Below are 27,122 nucleotides of genomic sequence, written 5' to 3'. Positions count from 1 at the left end.
GCTATCATAGGGAGGGGGAAAGGAAAGAGGGGGGGGGAATGCTCCCCTACACTCAAATTTCGGTCCTTTATGGGTAAAAAAGGTTTTATTCACTGCTGCTTGAAAAGTCAGCTTTGAAGTTAGCATGGCAATAGTCTGGGAACAAGTACTTAACCACTGCTTTTTGCACTTCCAGAAAAAGGGCAAAAGGGTTATGTTCCAAACCTGGACTCTCATGGACAACTGTGAAATGCATTCAATATTTGACAAGAGATTTAGCTCAAATGTCAGATTGTAGGAAGAGGTGAGAATCTAGAAATGAATAAATGCTGAACACACACCAAAGAGACTATTTTTGTAGCCAGATATTTGTACTTTTGAGACAATCAGATTTACTAGGAGACACAAGGTGAGTGAGATATTTTATCGGACCAACTTCTCATGGAGGGGGAGAGAGAGAGAGAGAGGCTTTTGAGTCACACAGAGCTCTTAGTGAGATCTCAGTGTGGCTTGAAAATTCATCTCTCTCTCACCAACAGAAGTTGGGGCAATAAAAGATATTACCTCACCTACCTTGCCTCTCTAATATCCTGGGACTGACATGGCTACAACTATGCTGGATATACCATTTACTGAAACATTTTCCACAGCAACAGGTTCAAATCCCCACATGTCCACTTTCCAGTGTGAACTCCTTGAAAATAACTGGAGCTGTACTCAAATTAAAAAAAATTTAATCACCACAAACACTCAACAGAAAAATAGAATGGGGTTCTGATAAAATTACTGGTTACAAACTACATATTCTGTCTATAGGCAGATCTGCACTCTTAGCAGTAGCATAGTTATTCATTTGTATTTTCAAAAAAATCATTGACTTCTCAGTCAGGATTGAAATGACAAACTTTGCCATGAAAACAGAGCTACTTTAAAAATTGATTTTGGGTAGAATTTTCTTATACAGGTTATATTTTGATGTATAGTTGTGTTTTAACAGTTTGAGGGCTTATTCATAATAGAAATTGATTTTATAATTAAGGTTAAGATTTTGGCACAAGGACTTCTGCTAAAATTCCTGGGCAGGACACTGGCAATGGAAGCCAGAGCCCTAGCGTTGCGAGGGACTGACTGCCTGAGCCAGAGCTGAAGCTGAAAGTCATGGAAGTCTGTTAAAAGTCTCAAAATCTGTGACAATCATATCCTTAATATATAGGGCAGCTTTTTTCCTCTCTCATTAAGCATCAAACTTGCACTCTTCCATTTCACTTAATGCATTTACACAGTACGTTTTAAGAGACTGCTGCAAGTCACTTAGTGAAAAGTCTTTAATTCTTAGGTTAGCTTTCTGATCTAAGCAGAAGTTTAGTATTTATATAAAAAATGTTAGTACAAACTGCAAAGTGTTCACACTGAAGTTTAAATTAGAAATAAGATTTTAGAAAAACTGTATATATGAAACAATAAGCCATGTATTGCTAGTATGAGATGAACCAATAAAACATTCACACACGAATTTTCTCCTTTCAGGATAGGCTGCCAATTATATCTCCACAAATGTAACTGCATACATTTAATTTATTACTGAAAGTTTGCTTGGCTATCACAGACCTGTTGTACATCCGCAACTGGAACAATATTAGCCAACTGTTCATAAATTACAAATATGCAATTGGATCTGAAAATGAAACAGCTTATGGTAAAGATATGTAAACTCACTGTACCCAAGGCTCATGTCTCTAAATTTGAATTCTACATAGTATGTAGTTCTTTGAATCAGAAAAAAGTTGAATGGTTAAAATCCAAGAAACAAGAAAGCATGAAGTGTGAGTTAGACAAATTGTACAGAAAATTTTAAACATCTTAAAATTATGTGTAACACTTGTTCTTGTATCTTTTCATAGGAGGAAATTGAATGAATAAGAACCACACAGCACTGAACTTTTACACAAGCTTCTTATTGTATTTGAATGTCATTTATTGAGGAGTGAATGAGATACTGCCAGACATGCCAAAGACACTTCACATTCAAGGGCTGGAAGCTGAACAGCTTCTCACTGAGTCACTAAACAAGCCTTTTTTGGAAAACAGTGACATCAATGAGGTCTTCATGCTTGATATTCATCTTCAATTTTTCATCTTTTGATCTAGAGGTTTGCTGGGTAGAAGGGCACTTTCTACCCTAAAAACGACTCACTCCAATTAATACAATTAACACTAGATGTATAGAAATGTTATCTGCTGTAACATACATTACTGCTGAATAACTGGTCTTAAAACTGTTTTTTAATTCATTTTATCTAATGAGAAAATTCAACTTGTCTCCTTTTCACCATCACACAGGTGGCTTATACCATTAGAAAAATACTCTTCAGTGCTATTGTAGGGATTACAGGGAGCTTCTTCAGTGTTGTGGGATAGAAATTGATTTAAACACCACTCTGAAAGAGTGATTCTTCGTGCTGCCACTGACTGTAGATTGCAAAAGAATGGCCTACACGCTCTACAGTTCTTTTTTGCTCAAAAACAAAACAAAGAAACCTAAACAACAGGATAAATGTTTATTTGGAGTTAGTTTTCTTGCAGATGATAATTAAGGCCCTTCAAGCAGAGTTCAGGAGCTCCTGTATAGCTGCCTGTTGGTCTGCACTGAGCTGTGATATGCATTCTGTCCATAGTCCTTCAGAGGTCTGGAAAACAAATGAAAAATAAAAGGTATCTTCACTGAATAGAGACTTAGAAATTATATGTCAGCCATTTGTTTTCATTAGTCTTTCAAAGTCAATATCCATTGAGCCTACATACTTTAGGAGAGGGATGGGCAATTTACAGGTAAATAGAGGAGCCACAAAAAGCACAAAACCCCTTTGGCAAGTGAGAGGTATGGGGTGGGGGTGTGTGTCAGACCCTGCCACAGAATACCGAATAGTGACATGGGCGCGGGGGGGGGGAGAAGAGAATGTAGATGTAGGGTCTGTACCACCAGCAGTAGTGGGGAGGCCCTGGAGGGAGCCTGGCCTGCACACACTACTTCTGTGTCACTGTGCTGGATCTGGCTCCCCACATGGCTCTTGCTGCAACATCATAGGAGATGTACTGTCCCACCCCACCTCCTTCCTGCCCCAAGCTGGACTGTGGCAGGCAAAATAAAATGATCTGGCTGGCTGGATGTGACGCCCCTCAAACTGCCCATCCGTTCTAGGTTATGCCAAAGAGAATAGACAAAGTCCTTGCCAACACTCAAACTTGCATTAGCTTAACAAATGCTTTTTTAAAAAACGATTTAGTTAAACTGGTGCAAGTCTGCATGAAGACATGGCCTAAGCAATTGGGTTTGAAATTCTTAGCGACTCCCTAGAATAAACAAAGTACAAGTCACAGCAGGCTAGATGCAGCCCTTCATTCTTCTAAATAGCATGACAATTTGTTCTCTTTTGAATAAGGCTACAAACAGGTTATTTACTCTGCCTGACCATGGATAAATCACATGGTACTTTCATAAGAGCAGCAGTATCCTTAGCCATAATTTTTCATCTCCACACTGGTGTGTAGTGCACACTATTTTGCTTGTCACCACAAAGGTGATTTATTTTAATGGTACCAAATATATTTTGAAGGTATGATAATCCTTCCAAATAAAAAGCACTCAGATAAGTGGGAAATATTTATTCAGCACAGCAGACAGAGGTTTTGGAGCAGGGACTAAACTTGTCTCAGTATGGCAAAGGAGGTCAAGCAGATATTTATTGCAGATAACTGGTTTACATCTCTACAGCAACTTTTGATATTTATTTAAAAGCTCATTTAATGTGTTTAAACAAGCTGTCAAAAGTTAACATTTACATTTGATATATTTTAACATTAGTTCTACATTCAAGGTCTTAATTTAGTCTTTTCACACCATATTTAAAAAAGGATCCATTGGGTCCAATGACAAAGAAATGTAAAGACATGGTGTACTATGAGATTCAGAGTTCAAAGACAATTTAACACTTAAATATGGGCCTTTATTTTATTAGTTTTGGTACAATATTAGAATCTCATAGCCTATGGAAAATACCTGACATTTAAGTTCTGCAGTACTCCCTGATAAAGGGGAAGTTTTTAATTTTAACATTGCCATTCTCAATCAGATATCATTGCCTCAAGCAGCCTATGTGTCCCTCTTACTCCTAGGATAATTCTGTGCCACTGCACAATGCAGAAGTTGCACAAAATGTGCTGCATAGAATTTCCTTTTTTCTCCCTCACAGAATTGGTGTTTGCAGAGCTGCCAGCTGCCACTAGGGGCCACTGGACCCAGCAGAGCCCAGCTCACAAATAGAATACACTCCTGGGGGAAGAGAGACTGAGCTGAAGAGTTCCCAGCAGCTAGTTCCTGGCATGCCCTGAAGGAAGGAGGCAGTGTGCAGGAAACTCCATACAAGCCCAAGGCCCACTATCAGGCTGTTTCTCTCTCTGGATCCCTGGGCTCTGGTTGGTTGTGTGTGTGTGGGGCGGGGAGCGGGCGGCAAGTGACTGGGCTCTGTGGGGGGTGGGAGGGTGCAGGTATCTGGCCCTGCAGCTAGGCTCTTGGGAGAGAGAGGCTGTGGGGAGGAGGGGCAAGTGACTGGGCTCTGTGGGGGGATAGGTGTAGGTATCTGGCCCTGAGGCTAGGCTCCTGGGAGAGAGGGGCTGTGGGGTGTCTAGATCGGGGGGGGTCCTGTGACTGGGCTCCAGAGACATGCGATTGTCTGGTCCTATGGCTGGTCTCTGGGGAATGAGGGTGTCTGGCCTGGTAGCTGGGCTCTGGAGGGCAAGGAGGTGTGGGTGTCTGGCCACGCAGCTGGGCTCGGGGGTGGGAAAGGGGCAGAGACACAGGAACTGGGTTGTCATAGGAGTTTCTTTAACTCTACTCCTGTGGGAATTTTTTTGTCATCTGTCTTGTTACAGGAATACTTCCTGACAAGCTATTTTGAAATAAATTAGCAAAATAATTGAAAGTGGCCTGAATATATAGTGTTATTTTGACAAAAAATATGCAAAAACTTCAAAATATTGTGCACTAATTTTTTTTTTGGATGCAGAATTCCCCTGGGAGTAACCTATGTTCATTGCTCCACCATCAGTTTCCACAGGGGGGTAGCTAGCAACTATGCAAGTTTACTTAGAGATGCAATTTCTTGATCAAGCAAGGCCACTTTATTTCCCCATAATTATGAAGGTGGAAAAACTGCCTTCCAGTCAAAGCCTTGCTTCACCAATTAGTTGTATTATCATAAAAAGTTCATCTTTGCCATCTGAGTATGGGCTGGACAAGGCTATTGGCATATGATAATTAAGATTTGTGGTTGGGAGTGATGGCAGACACTTGAGTAATTTAATGTGATTTTATTTTGAATTTTATATTTTGTACAAGTCAACCAGAGTTTGAAGGAGGTGCTTCTATTATCTAAAAAACCTAAAATAAATACATTTCAGTACTGCCCTCCTTCTATTGCCCTCATCTTATAGCACTACTTAATTTGTAGGTTTTGCCTTTTTTTAATGCCCTTACACAAGCAGTTTTCCTTGAAACCCACAATGCAGTGAATGACACTGTATAGTAGAGGTAGCAGACAGCTCAGCTCAACTCAGTCTCCAACATGGAATTTGCAAGGTTCTTCTTGAATGAGCCTGCATACCTGTGCCCTGTAGCTGCCCAACTTCTGGGTCATTTTAATAACTTTTGGCTTTCATGCAAAATATAACATTTAGAAATTAAGAAGTGTAGTGCAAATCTGAGAAGGTAAAATAAAAAAACAGAAGGAGGGATGTAAAAGGTAAACCATGCCATCGTTCCAAGTGTTTAAATTTTTTATGAATGCTTCAAAAATTATGGGTCATAAAAAGAGATACACCCTCTAGTTCAAGTACCTTACATAGTGTTATCAAGATTAATCTGGATTGTTGCACTGAATTTGCATAATCTAACATATTAGGAATCCACTTGGAATACTTCTTCTTGGATGAACACCAGTTGCAGTATCATGTTTATTATGGAGAATAGGTTCTGAATACTAGTTTTACAATTCCTGCATCTCACAGAGCAAACTACAATGATTCCCTTTATAACAAAATAAATTTGCATTCACCTGCACTTGACGAACAACATTAGCCAACCGTTTAGTACATGGATCTTCATGTTTAATTGCTTCATGAATTTCACCATCCGCAATTATACTGAATATTCTGGGAAGATTAGAGTTGTTGTGACCAAGGACAATTGGGTTGTTACTGATGGAGATCAAAAAAAATATACACGTTACAAAATATGCCAGCGTTAGCATTCTAATTAAAAAGATAAATGTAGATTGTGTGTATGTAAGTTAATTGCTTTTCAAGACATTCCTGATTAGAACTGCACATTCATATCTGAAGTTATTCATCATCATTAAATGCATCCTGTTCTAGAAGGAAATTCTATTTTTCTAATTTTAAGATCTGGCTAATTTGACCATTCCTTATTTATAAAGTTGGGCTACACTTTAGCAGAAAAGTTATGTGCCTTAGATAGGCTTCAGCAAAGCAAGCCAGCCCACTATGTGTTGGAAGTTTAATACTGTTATGTTGGGAAAGTCCATACAGCAGGGACTCGAGCACTATGGTAGGGAAGGCTTTGTATATTTTCAACTGATTTACTCCCTCCCTCCCTCCCAGAGCTGATGTAAAGTGGTACTGACTGGCTCCAAAAGGAAAGCCAACCAGCTTCCCTTGACCTAGAACAGGGGTTTCAAACACGCAGCCCACGAGCTCCTCGCGCCGCGCCCCCCCGCCCCAGCATTTACCTAGAGCAGCTTCAGCCCGATGCACACGGGGGGAGGGCAGGGCACGTTCCTGGCCAATGAATGGAAGCTGCTAGGGGCGATGCCTGAAGCAACACCACCACACACACACCCCTGCGCCCCTCCTTCCCCAGGTTCCATCCGCTTCCCGGAGCAGCGCGGGGGCAGGGCAGGCAAGCAGGGAGCCTGCCTTGCCCCTGGTATGCGCCAAAGCCTGCCCCTGAACCCTTCCTGCAGTTGAACCCCCTCCCCTGAGCCGCCTGCCGCACCTTGCACCTGACCCCCACCCTGAATCCCTTGCTGCACCCTGCATCCCAATGCCCTGCCCTAAGCCCCCAACTGCACCTCTCCTGCACCCCGATCCCCTGCCCTGAGCCCCTGCCACACCCCTCCTGCACTCCCTGGGGGCAAGGAGGGGGTGCAGATTTTGGGGAAGGGGTTGGAAGAGGCAGGGCAGGGGCAGGGCTTCATGGAAGGAGTGGAGTGGGGACAGGGCTGAGGGCAGCAAGAGGAAGATGTCAGTAATGCAACCCTCAGGCCAATGTACTAGTCCTCATGTGGCCCTTGTGGCCATTTGAGTTTGAGACCCTTACCTAGAGTGAGGAATGTCACAATGCAAGGACTCTGAAATATGAAAAGGGTTAGTGCTAGTCAATCAAAGGAGTTGAGAAGATTAAAGGGAGTTATGTAAAAGTCAGGGAGAATAAGACAGCCTCAAATGGTATTGAAGGCTGCTGACAGATCTAACAGTATCAGCATGGGCACACAATTATCCATCACCAGGATATCTACCAATGCCACCAGTACCATTTCAGTTTCAAACTTTGGTTTATACTAAGCATCATGAGATTTGACACTTTAGATACTCCATGAGTTCTCATCACAATCTGCTCTATGATTGTAAGCCAAAAATGAAAGATCTAATCATAGGGCTGGAAGGGACCTCAAGTCCAGCCCCCTGCACTGAGGAAAAACAAGCCCCCTACACTTAGGCAGGACCAAATAAGCCTAGGTAATCCCTGGCAGGTTTGTCCAACATGTTCTTAACCTCCAATGATGAGGGTACCACAACCACCCTCGGAAGCCTTTTCTAGTGCTTAACTACCCTTTACAGTTAGAAAGTTTTTCCTAATCTCCAACCTAAATTTCCATTGCTACAGATTAAACCCATAACCTCGTGTCCTACCTTCAGTGGATATGGAAAACAAGTTGGTCACCATCCTCTTTATAACAGCCCTTGGCATATTTAAAGACTGTTCGCAGGGTCACTCTCAGCCTTTTCTCAATACTAAACATGCCAAGCCTTTTCTTTTTAAAACTTTTCCTTATAGGTCTGGTTTTCTAAACTTATTTTTGTTGCTCTCCTCTGGACTCTCTCAAATTGTCCACATCTTTCCTAAAGTGTGACACCCAGAACTCAACACACTATTCCAGCTGAGGCCTCACCAGTGCTGAGTCAAGTGGGACTATTACCTCCACCGTCCTACTTACAAACACACCTCTTAATAGACCCCAGAATATCAGCCTTTTTCACAACTGAATTACACTGTTGACTTATATTAAAATTGTGATCCACTATAACCGATTCTTTTCAGCAGTACTACCACCTTGCCAGTTAATTCCCCATTTTGCAGTTGTGCATTTGATTTTTCCTTAAGTGTAGTACTTTGCCCTTGTCTTTATTGAATTTCATCTGGTTGATTTCAGACCAATTCTTCAATTTATCAATGTTCTTTTGAATTCTAATCCTGTCCTCCAAAGTGCTTGCAATCCTTCCCGGTTTGGTGTCATCAGAAAATTTTATAAATATAACCTCCCTTTCAAGTCATTAATGAAAATATTGATTAATACTGGACCCAGGACTGACCCCTGCAGGACCCTGCTAGATATGCTCCCCCACAACAGTGTGATACCAAACCACTGATAATACTCTGAATGCAGTCTTTCAGTTATCTAGTAAATTCATCTAGAGTGCACTTCCCTAGTTTCCTTTTGAGAATGTCACATTGGACTGTATTGAAAGCCTTACTAAAAATCAAGATACTGTATATCATGTCTACCGCTTCCCCACCCTCTAGGCCAGTGTTTCTCCACCTTTTTGATTTCAGAGACCGGCTTACTGCCTTCCTAAACTGTGCCAGGGAGACCTCAGGGACTAGCACTGGTCCATGGACCAGTCACTGAAAAACAGTTTCTAGGCCATTAACCCCATAAAAGAATTAAGTGGATTTGGTATGACTTGTTCTTGATAATTTGGCTATTCCTTATAATCCTATTATCCCCTAAATGCTTACAAACTGATTGTTGAATATTTGTTTCAGTATCTTTCTAGGTATTAAGTTAGACTATAATTCTGTGGGTCCTCTTTGTTCCCCTTTTTAATGATAGGTACTATATGTTTGCCCTTCTCCAATTCTCTGGGACCTAAACTGTCCTCTGGGACCTCACCCACCCTCCATGAGTTCTCAAAGATAACTGCTAACAGTTCTGAGATTGCTGCAGCTAGTTCCTTAAGTACCCTAAATGAATTTCATCAGACCCTGCCAACTTGATTATACTGAATTTATCTAACTTATCTCTGCCATTGCAGAGATGCTAAATTAATTCTTTGCATCACTTCACTGCAGAGGAACGTAAGGGAGATTCCCACACCTGAGCTGTCCCAAACTGAGGTCTCAATAGAGGTGATTTTGGAACAAATTGATAAGTTAAATAGTAATAAGTCATCAGAACCAGATGGTATTCACCCAAGAGTTCAAGGAAATAAATATGAAATTGCAGAACTACTGACTACGGTATGTAATCTATCACTTAAGGTCACCAGATGACTGGAGGACAGAGCATGTAACCAATTTTTATAAAAAAGACTCCAGAGATGACCCTGGCAATTACAGGCTGGTAAGCCTGACTTCAATATCAGGCAAAATGGCTGAAGCTATAGTAAAGGAAAGAATTATCAGGCACATAGATGAACACAACATGCTGGGGAAGAGCCAACATGGCTTTTGTAAAAGGAAGTCATGCCTCAATCTATTAGAATTCTCAGAATGTCAGCAAGCATGTGGACAAAGGTGATTCAGTACATATAGTGTACCTGGACTTTCTGAAAGCCTTTGACTAGGTCCCACACCTAAGGCTCTTAAGTAAACTAAGCAGTCATGAGATAAGAGGTAAGGTTCTCTCATGGATCAGTAATTAGTTAAAATATAAGAAACAAGAGGGCAGGAAAGAAGAAATAAGGCAAATAGCAGGGGCCTCAAGAATCTGTACTGGGACCAGAACTGTTCAACATATTCATAAGTGATCTGGAAAATGGAGTGAACAATGAGGTGGCAAAATTTGAAAGTGACATAAAATTCCTCAAGATAATTAAATCCAAAATTGACTGCAAAAGCTACCAAGGGATTGCATAAAACTGGGTGAATGGAGCAACAAAATTGCAGATGAAATTCAATGTTGATAAATTCAAAGTAATACACATTGGAAAACAATCCTGACTATACATTCAAAATGGAGTCTAAATTACCGTATATACTCGTTCACAAGCTGAATATTTTTGGTAAAAAGGTGACGCATCAAAGAGCGGGGGTCGGTTTATAACCAGGTCTACACCAAAATTTGATGGATTTTAAAAACTCTGTGGAATCATTGAATTGATTATCTAATACACTGTCGTTTTATTTACTTGGGAGTATCTGCCGGCATGGAGCCCTTCGGCTCACTGTGGCCATGGTTTGCCATTCCCAGCCAATGGAGCTGCCTTCCTGCAGCTCCTATTGGCTGGGAACAGCAAGCCACAGACACTGGTAACTGAGGGGCTCCAAGCCTGTGAATGATCAAGGTAAACAAAACGTCCAGGCCCACTAGCGGCTTACCCTAATGGGCCAGGGTCCAAAGTTTGCCAACCCCTGAAATATAGGGTCGTCTTATGAAAGTCAGTTTTTGCTATTTTTACCTAACTATGTTTGGGGGGGGGGGGGGAGAGGAAGAGCTTATAAACGAACGGGCTAATGAACGAGTATATTAACACTCAGGTTAGATCTTGGAGTCACAGTGGATAGTTCTCTAAAAATATCCATTCAATGTGCAGTGGCAGTCAAAAAAGCTAACCATTTTAGGAACTCTTAGGAAAGGGACAGACTATAACAGAGGAAACAAAGCTGCTATATAAATCCATGGTATGTTCACATCTTGAATACTGCATGCAGTTCCAGTTGTCCCATCTCAAAAATGATATATTAGTATCACAAAAAGTACAGAGAAGGCCAACAAAAATGATTAGGGGTATGGAACAGCTTCCATCTGAGGAGAGATGAAAGACTGGAACGGTTCAGCTTGGAAAAGAGATGACTAAGGGGGGGTATGATACAGGTCTATATAATCATGAATGGTGGGGAGAAAGTGAATAGGGAAGAGTTCTATACCCCTTCACATAACACAAGAATCAAGGGTCACCCAATGAAATTAATAGGCAGCAGATTTAAAACAAACATAAGGAGGAACTTCATACAACACACAGTCAACTAGTTGAACTCATTGCCAGAGTAGATTGTGAAGGCCAAATGTGTAACTGGGTTCAAAAAAGAATTAGGTAAGTTCGTGGAGGATAAGTCCATCAATGCCTACTAGCCAAGATGGTCAGAGACAACCCCATGCTCCAGGTATTCCAAAACCATCAACTGCCATAAGCTGAGACTGGACAACAGGGGATGGACCATGCAATAAATCGCTCTGTTCTGTTCATTCCCTCTCAAGCATCTGGCACTGGCCACTGTTGGAAGACAGGATACCAAGCTAGATGGCCATTAGTCTGACCATGGCCATTCTTATATTCTTAAATATTCTTTAACCCCTTCTTTCCCTATTTTGGCTTGTGTTCCTTCCATCTTGTTGTTAATATTAATTGTGTTGATTATCTGGTCAACATTAACCTTTTTAATGAAGAATGAAGCAAAACAACATTAAACATGTCAGCTTCCTGATGTCATCAGTTATTAGCTCTCCTTCCCTGCTATGCAGAGAACCTACACTTTCCTTCATTCTTCTCTTGCTCCTAATATATTTAAAGAATCTTATTGCCTTCAAGATGTAATACACTGTATGCTTATCCTTTCTTTGTCCCTACATGCTTATGCTATTCTTTTGTTCTCCTCAGCAATTTGCCTGTGTTTCCACTTTTAGTAGGATTCCGTTTTGTTTTGATTAAGGTGGAGAATTCAGGTAGCAAGTTTTTAGCTATATCAGAAGTTGGGATATTTATCAGTGATCATTTACCATCTATTTCTTGATTGCAAACCTTACACCGATCAGCATGAGGTTGAAGGTCTCTGTGTTTTCCCAGTTTTGTGACAGAATAAAGCTGTCAACAGCTGAATGCATGGATTGTGGGCTGCCTACCGATCTTTGAAAAGAAGTCTACATATCACCCAATGGTCAAAACTTTCCAGAAGATTCTGGGCTTTCATACAGTTTGTAAGCACTTCCAAGACTGGAAATCTATACTGAGAACACTGGAAGGAGAGAGAACCTATTTAGGTAGTTTTAAAATTCACTAAGACTTCACTGATTGCCACTACTTCAGAACTGCAATAAGGGAGATACCATCACTGTACTCAAACTGGACTATTTGCATTGTTTCACTGTTTACTTCTTATATAGCTGCTCCAGGAACACCTGAAAGATCCTGCAGCTGCCCAGCCCCTTCCCATTTTATCATAGATATTTTTTTAGTAAGAGTCAGGGACAGGTCACTGGCTTCCATTAATTTTTCTTTATTGCCTGTGACCGGTTCGTGACTTTTACTAAAAATATCCATGACAAAATCGTAGCCTTACTAATGGAATATGAAAGAATGACATTAATTTTCATGTTCAAGATAATGTGTATACATCTGCTAGAGAAATAAAAATGAGTATAAGTCCCATTATTACAGAATGTGTACAAGAAAAATAAGCAGGCTGCAAGTATGCTTATTTTATGCATTATATCAAGGTACATTTTAACCTTACCTCTCAATTAGGTCACACAGGTAACTGAAAGTATGAACAGCTTCTTCTTTGTCTTCATGTAGCGGAAGCCATGATAACCAGTGTGGCAGGACTTCCTCAACATTTACACAATCAGGTTTGAACTTCATGATCTTCCCTACGGCTGAAATACAGTTCTCTGTTGCATTGACGTTCTCTTTGGTTTTGGCATCTGGTGACTGAATAACTCTCACCAGCAATGGAAGCGCCTCTGTAAAAGTGCAAAATTAGGAAAAAACCTCATGTATAGCCAAGTTAAATGCTTGCACTTGAGCAATAGTGTTTCACACTAGAGCACTAAACCTCTTGCAGACAAGCTTAACTTTAAATATGGGTAGTTTAAAAAAAGTTAAATGTAGTTTCAAATAATTCATCTGTTTAAGTCTCTCCGCTTCTTTTGTGGCTTTCCAATCTTACATTTTAAAGAGGATTTCTCCCCTGCAGCCTTGTTGCTGTGTGAAAGACATAAAAATACGTACTGACTACGTAAAAGGCACACAAAATTGATTGACTATTCAAGGGAAGCAATGAAACTGACAGCTACCGAACATCCAACATTAACCTGAACGGTAATAAAACATTGTCCATAGCCCTTCAGTTGTGGTAATGTTACTTGTAATGGGTAGAATTTTTTTTTTTTTAACTATATACAGTTTTAAATTTACAGTCTCAAATTGGCTTAGTAAAAGTACACAAATGGCAAAGCTCGACTAGATTAGCATTTCTCAAATGGGGGTCCTTGAGGGTACTCCAATAGGTCCGCAGACCCTGCCGATTAACTCTTCCTCCACCCTCCCAGTGCCTCCTGAACCACTGTTCCCAACATGCAGGAGGCACTGGCATGGGGCGTGCTCAGGGGAGGGGCAGAAAGAGGCAGGGAAGAGGAGGGGCGTAGGTGGAACGGAGCCGGGAAGAAGTAGGGTGGGGGTAGACCTTGGTGGAAGGGCTGGAGTGGGGGCTGAGCAGGGGGCTTGGAGGTCCCTGAGAAATTTTACATCAAAATGGAGGTCCTTGAGTTGCTAAAGTTTGAGAACCACTCAACTAGATTAAGAACCTGATGACACAGCATATACTGAGCAAGAGAATATATGTATTTGTTATATGTTACATATATGCACTTCTTAAAATAGGCAATAAAAAAAGTTCAGAAGGGCCACATTATCCTGTCTGCTAAATCCACTTTACACTACTCAGATGACACAAGCAGAAATAAACTCGCCTGAAAAAGCTAGGGAAGGTGGTTACTTACTTTGTACAGTAACTAGCGTTCAAAATGTTTTGTCCCTATGGAGGCTCCATTTCAGGATGTGCATGTGCCTATGCATGCTTGATTGGAGATGTAATCAGTAGTGCCTGAGGGTCCGCACTTGTGTACTACATGTCCTCATGCTCCAGTGTAAGGGTATATAGAGAAAAGCAGGCCCACTGCAGCTCCAATTCCTTCTCAACTAGGAAGTCCAAAAGAATGACTGAAGCAGAGGGCAAGGAGGGCAAATAGTAGTTTGTCACTGTGGGTGCTCCACCGGAGAAGTCCAATTACTGTAATTACAACCTAATTAAACCTGTCCCTCGATCAGTTATCCCTGTGGTGCTCCACAGCAGGAGATTCTCAAGCAGTACATCAATTATGGAGGAGGCTGCTCAGGAGGTGGATTCAGTATGGAACATAAAACAGTCACCAAAAGTTAGGCCGGCTCTGGAAGCATGCCAAATAGCATAGTTCTGGAAAAACATATGCACTGATGACCAGGTTGCAGCTTTGCAAATATCTGAGACGAACACCTTCTTCAGTAAGGCTACAGAGGTAGACTGGGCTCTGGTGGAATAAGCAATCACTAGGACAATGATGTACCTCTGAGGCATTGTAACAGGTTAATAAGCATCCCAACACCCACTTAAACAGCCTGTGGGAGGAGATTGGATCCTCTTTCATTCATTCTGTGATAGTGATGAAAAGTCTAGGAGAAGCCCTGAAGGGTTTAGTCCTGTCAAGAAGAGCTCCAGTTTTTTACCTTATGTCTAGCATATGGAGACTAGCTTCTTCTCTTGAAGAGCGAGGGCTGGGACAAGACACTGATAGGTGAGTGTCCTGATTAATATGGAACTCTGAATATTACCTTAGATAGGAAATGAGGATAGGAACGTAATGTTACCATGTCATGATGAATACCACGTACACTAGGTCAGCCATAAGGGCCCACAGCTCTCCAAGCCAAGGTGATGGCTATAGGAAAGATCATGAAAGATAAATGAAGGAGGGAACAGCCCACCCATAGGTTCAAATGGGTTTTTTCCCCTCAGTGCATTGAAAACTAAGTTGAGGTCCATAGAAGAGTAGGTTCCTTGAGGTAGGAAAAAGGTTAAACAGACTTTAACGAACCTTGCAATAGTCAGGTGAGTGAAGAACGAAAACTCTTCAACTGGGAAGGTGGGGAGGGGGAGGAACGGAAGGAGGGAAAGAAGGCTGCAATGACAGCCAGTTAAACCTTAACTGAGCTCAATGATAACCCCGTGGTTTTCATGTTTAGCAGGTACTCAAGAATGTTGGAAAGGGAAGACTTGAGAGGAGGTACAGGTCAGAGACTGCACCAGATCTGGACACATTTCGACTCTTCCATTACAAAGAACATAGTTGCATTTTCTACTATTGCACATTGCTGTTTGGAGAGCAGTTCTGGTCTATACTAGAGGTCCAGAGAGCTATTAGCAATGATGCCCTGAAATGAAGTGACAAGAAGTTGGGATGGACAGTGTATCCTGACACCTGGGTTAGATCTGCTGTCAAAGGAAGGCAGAGGGGTGGTTGCAGGGACAGTTGGAAGAGCAGTTAGAACCATATCTGCTTTGGCCACAATGGCATTATGAAGATGGTCCTTGATCGCTCCTGTTTCAACCTGTTCAGGACTTTGAGGAAGTAATGATGTCACGAGAAAAAAAATATAAGAGTACATGCTCTTGCTATCTCTTGGCCTTATCTTCCAGCAAGCTGTGATCATGTCCTCTTCTCAAGCAAGATAGTCAGGACTTCATGTTTATGGCATCAAAAATCTCTGGAAGACCTCAGGTAAGAAATCTTCCAGAATACTGCATCATTGAACTCCCACTCATGCATGGTCATGGCAGAAAACCTTGCTCAGGGAGTCTGCTACAGTGTTCTATAGCCCCGGTAGATGAACCACTGATCTGTGTGCTCAGATATACACCAGTTCCATTATGTTGTGGATTCTGTGCACAAAGATCAGGATCTTGCTCCTCAACGATTTACATAATACATTGTTATTCAGCACTGAGTGGCTCCTAATATGGAGTATCAAGCAATGGCAAGCATAATGGACTCCCCAATTCTAAAATGTGACTACAGTGGCCTCCTGTGGGATTCAACTTGCCCCAAGCTGTAAAGTCTTGAAAGTGAAATGTAACTCCCACACAGACTTTTTGCCCCCACACCTGTTGAGAGAAGTTGAGGACCATCTGGAGTATTGATAGTCAGTTGGATAAACTGTTTAATCCGTGTGTAAACTGCCCTTAACCAGGCTTGAAGACAATGGGAGTGTAATCTTGCCAACAGTATTACAGCAAGGTACAGGCTGCTATGTGGCCCAGGAGTTGAAGGCAAGCCTTTTGCTGTGGTGTGTAGGCTCCGTTACATTGTAAAAACAAGCCTGGACTTTCTAACAAACCTGCCTGTGGGAAAACATGCTCTGAGGTAATGGAGTCCAGAGTGGCCCCTATGAAGTCTATTTGTTGTGTGTGTTTCAGCGCAGACTTCTCCATCGAGGCAGAGACCCAAAGAGTGGAACAGTGATAGGGCCTTGCCGGTTGCTGACTGTACCTTCAGAAACAAGGGATCCTTCAGAAAGTCAGTCATCCAGACAGGAAAAGACAGATATGGCAATGGGCTACAATAGCTAAGAGAACTTGGATAAAGGCCCTTAAGGTGGTGGAAAGGCCAAAAGGTAGGAAACTGTATTGGGAGTGGTCCCTGCCAATCTTAAAACAAAAGAAACACCTGCGTGAGGGGTACATATAGGAAAATAAGCATCCTGAAGATTGAGAGACAAGTCAATCTCCCAGATCAAAAGGGGGTTATTACTGAGAGTTACCATTCTGAAATGCTGGAAGAAGATGAAGAGTTTCAATGTCCTGTCTCCAACATCCATTCTTCTTGGGGACTAAGTACTCCTTTTCTGATGAAGTCCAGTGGAACAGGTTTGATCGCCCCCATAGTTAGAAGGGACTGTATTGTCTGTTTTAGGAGAGTCCCATAAGCAGCATACCTGAAGTGGGATGGAAAGAGGATGGGGAAGAGGCGATTGAACTGAATGGAACAGCCCACTGAAAACACTTCCAGGATCCATCTGTCAGAGGTGATAAGTTCTTAGGCAGGCAATGGGAAAGGAGCACCATGCGGTGTTGAGGGGGGATTGGTATAACATATGGTCTGGAATGGGAGACAGGTCATGACTCTTGACCAATTGGTCAAAACAACTGTTCTGAGAAAGTCAGACACTTATGTAACTGAAGGATAGCCCTTTCTTAGAGAATCTGGGCTTCTTTCTAAGAGGTTCCACAAATCTCGTGGGCTACAGTGGACTGGGCAAGCCTATGGAGCTGCATTTCCAGCATACTGAATTTTCTTTTTGCTGCAGGTGTGTAGATGCTGAGGGACTGCAATGATGCCCAGAAGTCTTTTTGTGAATGGAGGGACCAGTCTGCAATATTAGTAAACAGCTTAAGACCCAGAAAGGAAGATTCTCCAGTGTTTTCTACTTTTTGGAGTAGGCTGGAAGATTGGAACCAAAAACTCAACACATGACTATACCAATAGCCATATAGTGCATAGCTGCATTGGCAGCATTGAGTGAGGCCTTGGCAATCATCTGTGATGGGGGTTTGAAACTACTCCTCCTAGTCCTATGACAGAAGTTCAATAAAATGCGAGAACTTAGAATATTTTGGGAAATTATATTTTGCCACCAGGGCTTGGTAGCTGACTACTCTGAATTGCAAAGTGGCAGAGGGGTAACTCTTTCAGCTAAAAGGATCTAGCCCTCTCAGCTCCTTGTCAGACAGCACTGATCTAGACAGTGGTGTTGTCTGTTCCTTTTGTTAACAGCATCAACAACCAAATAGGTGGGGCTTCAGTGGAAGAAAGTACTTTGAGCCCTTGGGGGTGAATACAGTATCTTTTCAATCAGTCCTCTTACAAGTGGGTGGTATGGTAGCTGGAGTTTATCACACCACATGGGCTGGTGACATCAGTGTTGATGGGCAAGGTGATTTTGCCTTGGAGAATGTCCTGAAAGAAATGTTGATGTTCCTGTATCTCTTTAGCAAGATTTGTAAGGCTTCTGCAATCCTTTTAATAAATTCCTGGAAGGCCCTGAAATCATCTGCACTGGAAGGCAGTGGGAAGGGGGGAGAGTTGTGTCTAGTGACCAGAAAGATCTGTGGGAAGGAGGTTGTTGGCCACTTCTGCAATTAGCTTCTACTCCTCTGGAGAATCCCTGTGTGGGATAAGACCTGGTGTTGGTGGTTGCTGTTCCCTAATGTGCTCTCTTACATGAGAGTATCCTTTAAAACTGCTCACATTAGGAGGCCTATGGTTTCCAATAAGTCCACTGTGGTTAGATGTAAGGAAAAGGGGGTAGTACTCCAAGATTGATCCTGCCAGTGTTGCCAAGTGTATCTCCCGTTGGGAGCGTCTTCCTCAGGACATATCCCAAAAGAGGAAAGGTAGTTGGAGGAACCCTGAAGCGATACCTAACAATGAGTGCATGAACCATCAGAAGGGCAAGGTGTTGGTACCAGTGGTTGTGTTGGTACTGGGAGCCAGTGAGTGACCAATAACCTGAGAAGCGATTCAGACTCTGAGAACCAAACATTTTCGTGAGAGAGGAACCTAGATGGTACCATGGATCTGGATAGCGTTCCTCGGGAGTCAGCACACTGGGAAGTACCAGAGACTGTACTGAAGATTTGGGCTCGTAGGTGTTTAAGGAGTTCTTGTGCTTCAGAGGCACTGAGTCCAGTACCGATGATGCTCCTGTTTGCTGCTGGCTGGCTGGCTGGCTGGCTGCTTGGTACTCAGAGAACTCTTTTGAACCTGTGCTGGGGTCTTTGTACCAGGAGGAGGATAGAAGATACAGTACTCATACCAGGATGTGAGGTATCTTTAGATGGAGTTTGAGAAGGTGACTTCCCCCTCCTTTTGTTTTTTGTTCTGGAGAATAGGGTCTTTTTTTGGTGGTCTGGAAGACTCTGAAGGGCCCCCATGGTCACTGTGGTGCTTTGAGCAGCTGAAGCTGATGTACCAGGGAAGGATGGGGTGGGAGGGCACCTCAGATCTTGTAGGTCTCAAAGAAGGTTTTATAAGAAGGAGTTTTACTCTAGCCTCCTCAGTTTAAATCTGCCTTTGAATGCAGTGCAGATCTTACATTTGAAAGGGGCGTGAGTCTTATCAAGACAGCAGAGGCAGCTAGAATGTCTGTTGCTGCAGGAGAAAGATCTGTGAGCAGGTCTGACAGTGCTTGAAATCTGGAGTCTTGGGCATAAGTGGTTAGGAAAGGCTACAGATGGAAGGCTATGCTGAATGAGTTTCCTAACAAGTTATGTTGAATGATAGGCCCAAATTGGGGGGAAAAAGAGAGAGAAGGGGACCCCTCCCCCCAGCACAAATTGTGCTAAAACTAGGAAGAAAATATTAAAAAGAGTAAGAAAAATTAGCAAGTTACCCACACAGCTAAGTGACACCCAACGTTCCATCTTGAGCCACAAGCAGTTGAGCAGGAATCGGGAGTGGCAGTGGGTCCACTCTTCCCTATAATCCTTCCTTCAGAGTACAAGAATGTGTAGGTGAAGGAGCAGACCCACGGATGCTGCTGACAAAATCTCCCACAAAAGCGCATGGGCAAATGCACACCCTGAACTGAAGCACACATGGGAACAATTAGTCGAAGAATAAACAGTCATCTTCACTAACTGTGTTCACATGAATTCCACTTCTGGTGCACATGCACCCCAGGCATATGACAAATTGTTTTTAGCTATCAGTGTCCATTGGGACTGTGCCTGCATCTTGGATGTTTGCATGGCCCCCTCCCCGAACATAAAAATGGAGCAGGTCCAACAATTCCTCAGCTCCATTGCCAGTAGTACAGCATACTGTAGCTATAATATTCTGTAGAAGCAGGTAAGTAGGGTGAGTTGTGGAATCCATCTGGACAACACATCTTGAAGAGCCAGTTACTGAAGACCATCAAACGTTACTTCCAAGTGATTTTCAACATGGATTCCTCTTCTGGTGACTAGGAAGCTGTTACCTCAGAATTATGAGGTGGGTCTGAGAGTCGTATTTAAACAAAAATTGTAGCACTGCTTTATGAAAAAGGACATCTGATCTTGAAGCGTCAACTAAGGAACAGTGCTAGATAAAAGTGTGGACTGATCCCCTGTAGCCATCTTGCAAATTTCTGAAATAGGAATGCTTCTCAAGGAGGTTGCCTGATCCCGGATGGAATAGGCTTTAACCTGCCTGGGTGGATTTAACTTAGCTATCACATTCTAAAACAGCTGGATATTTACGTAGACAATCTTTGGGTGGAAAAAGCTTGACTCTTAATACTGTCTGCAAAGGCTACAGTCTGGGGGAGCTCCTGAAGAGTCTTGTGCTATCCAGATCACATGAAAGAGCCCAAACTACATCCATAGTGTAAAATTTAGCTTCCCTCCAAAGCAGGTCTTGGGAAAAAAATCCATTGATTCATCTTCCAGTTAAGTGAAAACTGGAAACAATTTTAGGCTGCACCCCAAGTTCCTTCCAAAGAGTCACCTTAATTTTATGGAACACTGTATAAGGTAGATCAGCCGTAAGGCCCTGAATTTCCCCTACCTTATAAGCTGATGTTATTTGCAAGCTGTCATGGGATAAGAGAGAAGGTCCTCTGATGGATTGGTAACCGGTTAAAAGATAGTAAAACAAAGGGTAGGAATAAATGGTCAGTTTTCAGAATGGAGAGAGGTGAATAATGGTATTCCCCTGGGGTCTATACTGGGATCAGTCCATTACAATACATTCATAAATCATCCGGAAAAAGGGGTAAACAAACGGGGCAAAATTTGCAGATGATATAAAACTACTCAAGATAGGTAAGCTCCAGGCAGACTGTGAAGAGCTACAAAAGAATCTCTGAAAACTGAGTGTCTGGGAAACAAAATGGCAGATGAAATTCAATGTTAATAAATAAAAAGTAATCAACATTGAAAAACAATCCCAACGACACATATAAAATGATAGGGTGTAAATTAATGGTTACCACTCAAGAAAGATCTTGGGAGTCATTGTGGATAGTTCTCTGAAAACATGCACTCAATGTGCAACAGAAGTCAAAAAAGCAAACAGAATGTTGGGAATCATTAAGAAAGAGATAGATAAAACAGAAAACATACTGCCTCTATAATTCCATGGTACACCCACATCTGGAATACTGCATGCAGATGTGGTCGCCCCATCTCAAAAAAGGTATTGGAACTGCAAAAGGGTCAGAAAAGGACAACAAAAATTAGGAGGGGTACGGAACAGCTTCCGTATGAGGAGAGATTAATAAGACAGACTTTTCAGCTTGGAAAAGAGACTACTAAGGGGGGATACGATAGAAGTCTATAAAATCATGATTGGTGTGGAGAAAGTAAATAATTATTTACTCCTCATAACACAAGAATTAAGTCACCAAATGAAATTAATAAGCAGCAGGTTTAAAACAAACTAAAGGAAGATTTTTTTCATTCAAAGCAGTCAGTCTCTGGAACTCTTTGCCAGAGAACATTCTGCAGGCCAAGACTATAAAAGGGTTCAAAAAACAAACTAGGTAAGTTCATGGAGGATACATCCATCAATGGTTATCAGACAGGATGGGCAGAGATGGTGTTCCTAGCCTCTGCCAGAAGCTGGGAATGGGTAACAGGGGATGGATCACTTGATGATTACCTGCTTTGTTCACTCCCTTTGGGACACCTGGTATTGGCCACTGTTGGAAGACAGGATCCTGGGCTAGACGGACCTTTGGTCTGACCAAGTATGGCCGCTCTTATGATCATTTATGACTGTGTCTTGTTCACAACACACCTGTTAATACATCCCAGAATCATGTTTGCTTTTTTTGCAAAAGCATCACACTGTTGACTCATATTTAGCTTGTGGTCCACTATAACCAGTGGTGAGCTCCTGGTCCATGCAAGCCAGTTGTTAAATTTTTAAGCAGTTTTAGAACCAGTTGTTAACCCACTTCCCTGCAAAGGGACGCTGCGGCTTTGATGGGCTCCGGCCGGGAAGTGATGTAATTCCTCCTCTGGCTGCCAGGGGAACTGCGTGAGCCATGCAGGCCGCTGCCTAGCCCTGTTGCTGCTACTGCTCCCCTGGCCCTGGGGCTCCCGCTGCTGCCTGGTGGGTCCCCAGCTGCTCTGTTGGGCCTGGGCTGCGTCCTGCTGCTTGGGCTGCTCCAAGCCGCTCTCCCCGTGAGTACCCACCACCCTGCCCACAGCCAGCCCCTACCTCCAGTCAGCCCCCCACCCCGTCTCCAGCCAACCCCACACCCTCCTGCCTTGCCCACAGCCAGCCCTGCACCCCTGGCCTCCAGCTAGCCCCGCTCCATGCCCTTTCTGCAGCCAACCCTATATCCACTGGTGCCCTGCACTTCCCAGGGCAGTAACCCTGCACATCTGCTTCAATGAGGGGGGCAGGGAGCAGCTGAGACCCACACATGTGCACACCCTAGGGTGACCAGACAGTAAGTGTGAAAAATCAGGATGGGGATGGGAGGGTAATAGGAGCCTATATAAGAAAAAAAGACCCCAAATTTGGGACAGTCCCTATAAAAATCGAGACATCTGGTCACCTAAGCACACCCCCAGGGCATGGCAGGGACCTACACATGTGAAACGGAGCTCATTTCTAGTTCAGGCCCATCTTTTTATAAAAAACCACTTTAGGTAGAGTTAACATACATCCATATTTTCCTGGACATGTCAGGCTTTAAGAACCAAAAAGAGCCATCTGGGAGGATGAACAAGTTTTCTCTCTCCCTCCTTAGGACACCCTTTTAGATACCTAAAAACTGCTACCATGTCCCCTCTGTCTCCTCTTTTCCAAACTAAACAAACTCATTTCTTTCAGCCTTCCTTCTAGGTCATTTTCTCTAGACCTTTTATCATTCTTGTTGCTCTTCTCTGGACCTTCTCCAGTTTCTCCACATCTTACCTTATCAGCTCTCTGAGCTTACCAAAATCCACCTTCCTGAAATCCATGGCTTCTATTTTGCTCTATTATGCGATTTCATATATAATCAATGTACGTAAAATAGATGTAAGTATTTAGGAATGAAAATAGAATTTTTTGGACACATTGATCCTTACAAGTAGTTATTCCATAGGAGAATGAATGTATTTTTAGATGACAGGCAAATTTTAAATTCAAGAAAGGGTTTAGTGTTTGGCAATGAACATTAAAAAGTTAACTTTCTTTGGGCAGGCCCATATTTTTACCATTTATAGGAGTTATTATTTGATGTAGAGTGGATGAACAGCACTGTTCGCATATATTCACTAAACTTAGAAAAGATTATCTCACTCTGAATACCTCACTTCAGTAAAGTCCACCTCAAACCAAGTTAGACCCAGCAGTCACGGCTTCATTTTTAAGCCTGTTCACATTAGGATGTGAAATTAACATTCCATTGAAGTGCATGCAGAGGTTCAGCTCTTTCATGGCGCAACTGTTTCAATCTACTACCACAGATTCTCCAAGACAGAACTACACTTTTGAAAAAGGCTGCGAGTTTGTCACAAAAGGTAATGGATTCCATGACCTGCATGACTTGTGCAGCGGCTGGTGCACCTGGCTCAGGGACAGCTCAGGCAGCCCCTGCACCAAGCGCACCAGCCGCTGCAGTCTCAGGCCCCCACAGCAGAGGTTTGGGTGTGGAGGGGGACTGGGGCACCAAACAGGGTGAGGCAGGCAGGCTCTGGGTAACACGTACCTGGGGGCCTCCCCGGAAGCAGTGACATCCCCTTTGCTCAGCTGCTAGGTGGAGAGTGCTGGCTGGGCAACTCCCATTGGCTGGGAACGGCAGCCAATGGGAGCTGCAGGGCCAGTGCCTACAGAAGGCAGCAGTGCGCAGGGCTACCTGCCCATGCTTCCGTCTAGCAGCTGAATGAGGGAGATGTTGCTGCTTCCGGGAAGCCCCCCAGGTAAGTGCCACCCAGAGCCTGCCTCACCTCATCCGGTGCCCCAACCCCTTCCCACATCCAAACTCTGTTGCTGCTGGGGGAGTGGCGGAGATGCACGGAGCTAGGTAGGGAGCCTGCGGCCCTGCCAACACCCCACCCGCAACACGAGCAGGGGTCCCGGGCCACTCGCCGCCACACATTCCTCCCCCCACCCCAAAGAAGCCAGACCACCCTCCCCCAGCACACAAGGGGCCCCCTAAAGTTTTATTCATTGGTACTTTTAGTAAAAGTCATGGGCCATAAATTTTTGTTTACTGTCCATGACTGTCCGTGACTTTTACTAAACTAACAGTGACTAAAACATAGCCTTATTTATTAACATGTGCTGATTTTAGAACCGAAACTCAGTGACCTCTCTGGGCCGCAGACCTACATACAGTGGTACCTTTTAAAAGTATATCATCATATTCTGGCTTGCTTTGGGACTTGCTTCTCCCCTCATCATTCTACAATCATTTTCAGTTGCTGATTTCATAGTTTGCCTCCAGATTTGTTCCCTGCAGCCTATTTTCCTTGTTCCCCTCCTACCCTATTCATCTTGGATTTCCAGTGCTTCTTCCTCTCCATAACACAACCATCCTGCCATTTATCAGGATCTCCTAGATTCCAATCTTTGGTCTACTCTTGGGCCCAAAATGTCCAAATTAAAACCAGGTGCTGCAGCTGCATAATCTGTTGTAGAGTGACAAATCTCTACATGTAATTCCAAAGCCATAATAGGAACAATGTCTGGACCAAACAGTAGAGAAATATTTATTACAAAGAAGACCTGAAAACAAGACTATAGCAAAATCTATGGAAATACTAAATCCTTGGGAATCCACAGATTCTTATGCAAACAATTTTTATTATGCCTAGTTACAGCATGATTTTTCCATTGCAGCACACTTATTCATTTTAAAATTAATTATATTTAATACATCTTGAAATACCTAACAATTAGTGTCTGTGAACCATACAGTAAAATCAAGTGAAGTAAAAATAAAGAGCCAATCTACTCAAATATACTAGGCCAACTCAAACTGAAGGGGAAAGCCAAATGTCTGCAGGGGTGATGTGACCGATTGCCAAAAAGGATCAGTTTCCAGATACCGTACAAAGAATAAGGATAAAAGATAAAAAAAATTAAGTCCAAGATATGGAAATACTATTGATTTTCGGCAAGTATTATTCATTAAAGGCAGCCAAACGGAACCTTTGGCAGAAAGTTCCAAAACTAAGGAATTTAAGACCAAGCAGGTTCCGCGCCCAACTCACTCCTAACTGATTCTTGGGTCACAACAAAGCTCATCTAACAGATTCACATTACACTTTTTTTCCACCTATAACTATTTCCTAATACTTGAAATTAGACAGAATGCAGTTTATAGGTAATTCTTTATCATTACTGCTTCTCCCTGAGGGCTATAGGATGGAGAATTTAATTAATAATGATGTAAATTATACAGTAATTGACTGTTGATAAGTGGAGTAAATATGCAAAATTTCTAGCCCATTCCTACAGAAATATTCAGAGCCAATTGTCATTTTGTCCATACTACATTTTTGTTATCTAAACCAATGGATTATCAGATTTAATTGAAGTGTCTTGTCTAAGAACAGATATTTGAAGAAGTTGACGATAAATGAAACACAAAACACTATCTCCATACTACAGCACTACTTTCTCCATACTAGAGCACCTTAAAAATTAACCTAACTGGCTCTGGTGTGAAGAGCACCAGAAGATAGTATTTTTTAGTTATGATTGTTTCAGTTGTAGCTCAACCTTCTAAATTCAAAATGCAGCTAGAGTTAGAGAGCAGAAATTCAGGAAAAAGCACCTGTGATAAGTATAAATTATTAAACTGCTCTAAGTCACAAGTGTTAGATTCCTCTGCTTCACACACAAGGAAAGTGCAGGTTACTTCAATCATACTTAAGGCCCCCTTCTTATTACATGTTTCTATACAATTTCTCCAGACATACAAAGCAGAGGGCTCAATCTTGCTTTCAGACATATGTAGCTGCATCCATCTTTTATAAAGTCAGTTACTGTGTACAAGTCAGTTTTTTACTGGATATACACTTGTGCTTATTTAAGAGCAAAATATTGCTTAGTGAATGTGTTTTTACATTTTTCAGTACAAATGTGTTTGCAAACAAAAATGTGATTAAGCAGGATAGGACCACAAATTTGGATAGCTTAGGTCACCTATTCTCTCCCCCCTCTCCCTTTTTTCTTAAATACTGATCACCACCCTCCCTAAAACACTCACTGGCATTTTATTCCAATACCGGAGATACGAGAATATGATCATTCATTAACATGGAGTTGACATTTCCTGGCAGAATCTCATGTTTTTAGCATAAGTATTATAATCTCTGGAGTTAGTTTTACAGGAATAGAAAGTAATGCATGAATATACATACCTGTGCAAAAAGGACGATAGCTCTCCCCACCAAACTGTGCCATAACTCCAACACCATAGGCAGCTGCTTGCCTAACCTCTGGGCTGTTGTCACATATTGACTGTAGCATTGGCCTCAGGAAGTATTCAGCATATTTGAATGAGGATGGGCTGCAGTGCTCTACGATGTCATCAAAAATGCATAACCCCCACTGTCTGTCTGGCCATGGCCTATGTGGACACTACGTAAAAAAATTAATTTTCTAAGCCACCTCAGAGTGTAACTGTTAATCAACTGCCATGATGCATACAAAAAGATGAATGATATCAAAATCAAATGTTTTTAATTGTGGAATTTAAGCTCCATTTCAAGTGCTACATGGGTTGACCTGAATTTAATCTTTACATAGGAATCTGTTCCTCTAATGACACTGATTGCAACACCACAAAGACAAAATCAAAAGGTAACTTTTGCAGTTTGAGGAGAGCAGTTAGACCAGCAGTCTCCAACCTTTTTATGCCCAAGATCACTTCTTGAATCGAAAGGCAACCCAGGATCTACTCCATCCCTTCCCCAAAGCCCTGTCCCACACACTCCATTCCTCCCCTTCCCCGTGTTCTCCCCTACCCTCACTCACTTTCAC

General features: G+C 42.4%; 1 protein-coding gene across 1 annotated transcript in view; it reads right to left on the bottom strand.

Annotated features, from left to right (window-relative positions):
- Positions 1-696: 696 nt before the first annotated feature.
- IPO5 (importin 5) overlaps positions 697-27,122 on the bottom strand; it is an 88,478-nt gene continuing 62,052 nt past the window's right edge. The window contains exons 23-26 of the mRNA XM_030567694.1: positions 26,501-26,720; positions 12,788-13,016; positions 6,090-6,231; positions 697-2,666 (exon numbers count right to left, since the gene is read on the bottom strand). Of these exons, the coding sequence (XP_030423554.1) occupies positions 2,580-2,666; positions 6,090-6,231; positions 12,788-13,016; positions 26,501-26,720 (678 nt within the window). The 3' untranslated portion in view covers positions 697-2,579. The remainder of the gene's footprint in view (positions 2,667-6,089; positions 6,232-12,787; positions 13,017-26,500; positions 26,721-27,122) is intronic.

The sequence above is a fragment of the Gopherus evgoodei genome, chromosome 1 (genome assembly GCF_007399415.2).
Source record: "Gopherus evgoodei ecotype Sinaloan lineage chromosome 1, rGopEvg1_v1.p, whole genome shotgun sequence".
NCBI lineage: Eukaryota > Metazoa > Chordata > Testudines > Testudinidae > Gopherus > Gopherus evgoodei.
The sequence above is the reverse complement of the archived record's forward strand: the minus strand, read 5'-3'. Positions and strand labels throughout refer to the sequence as shown.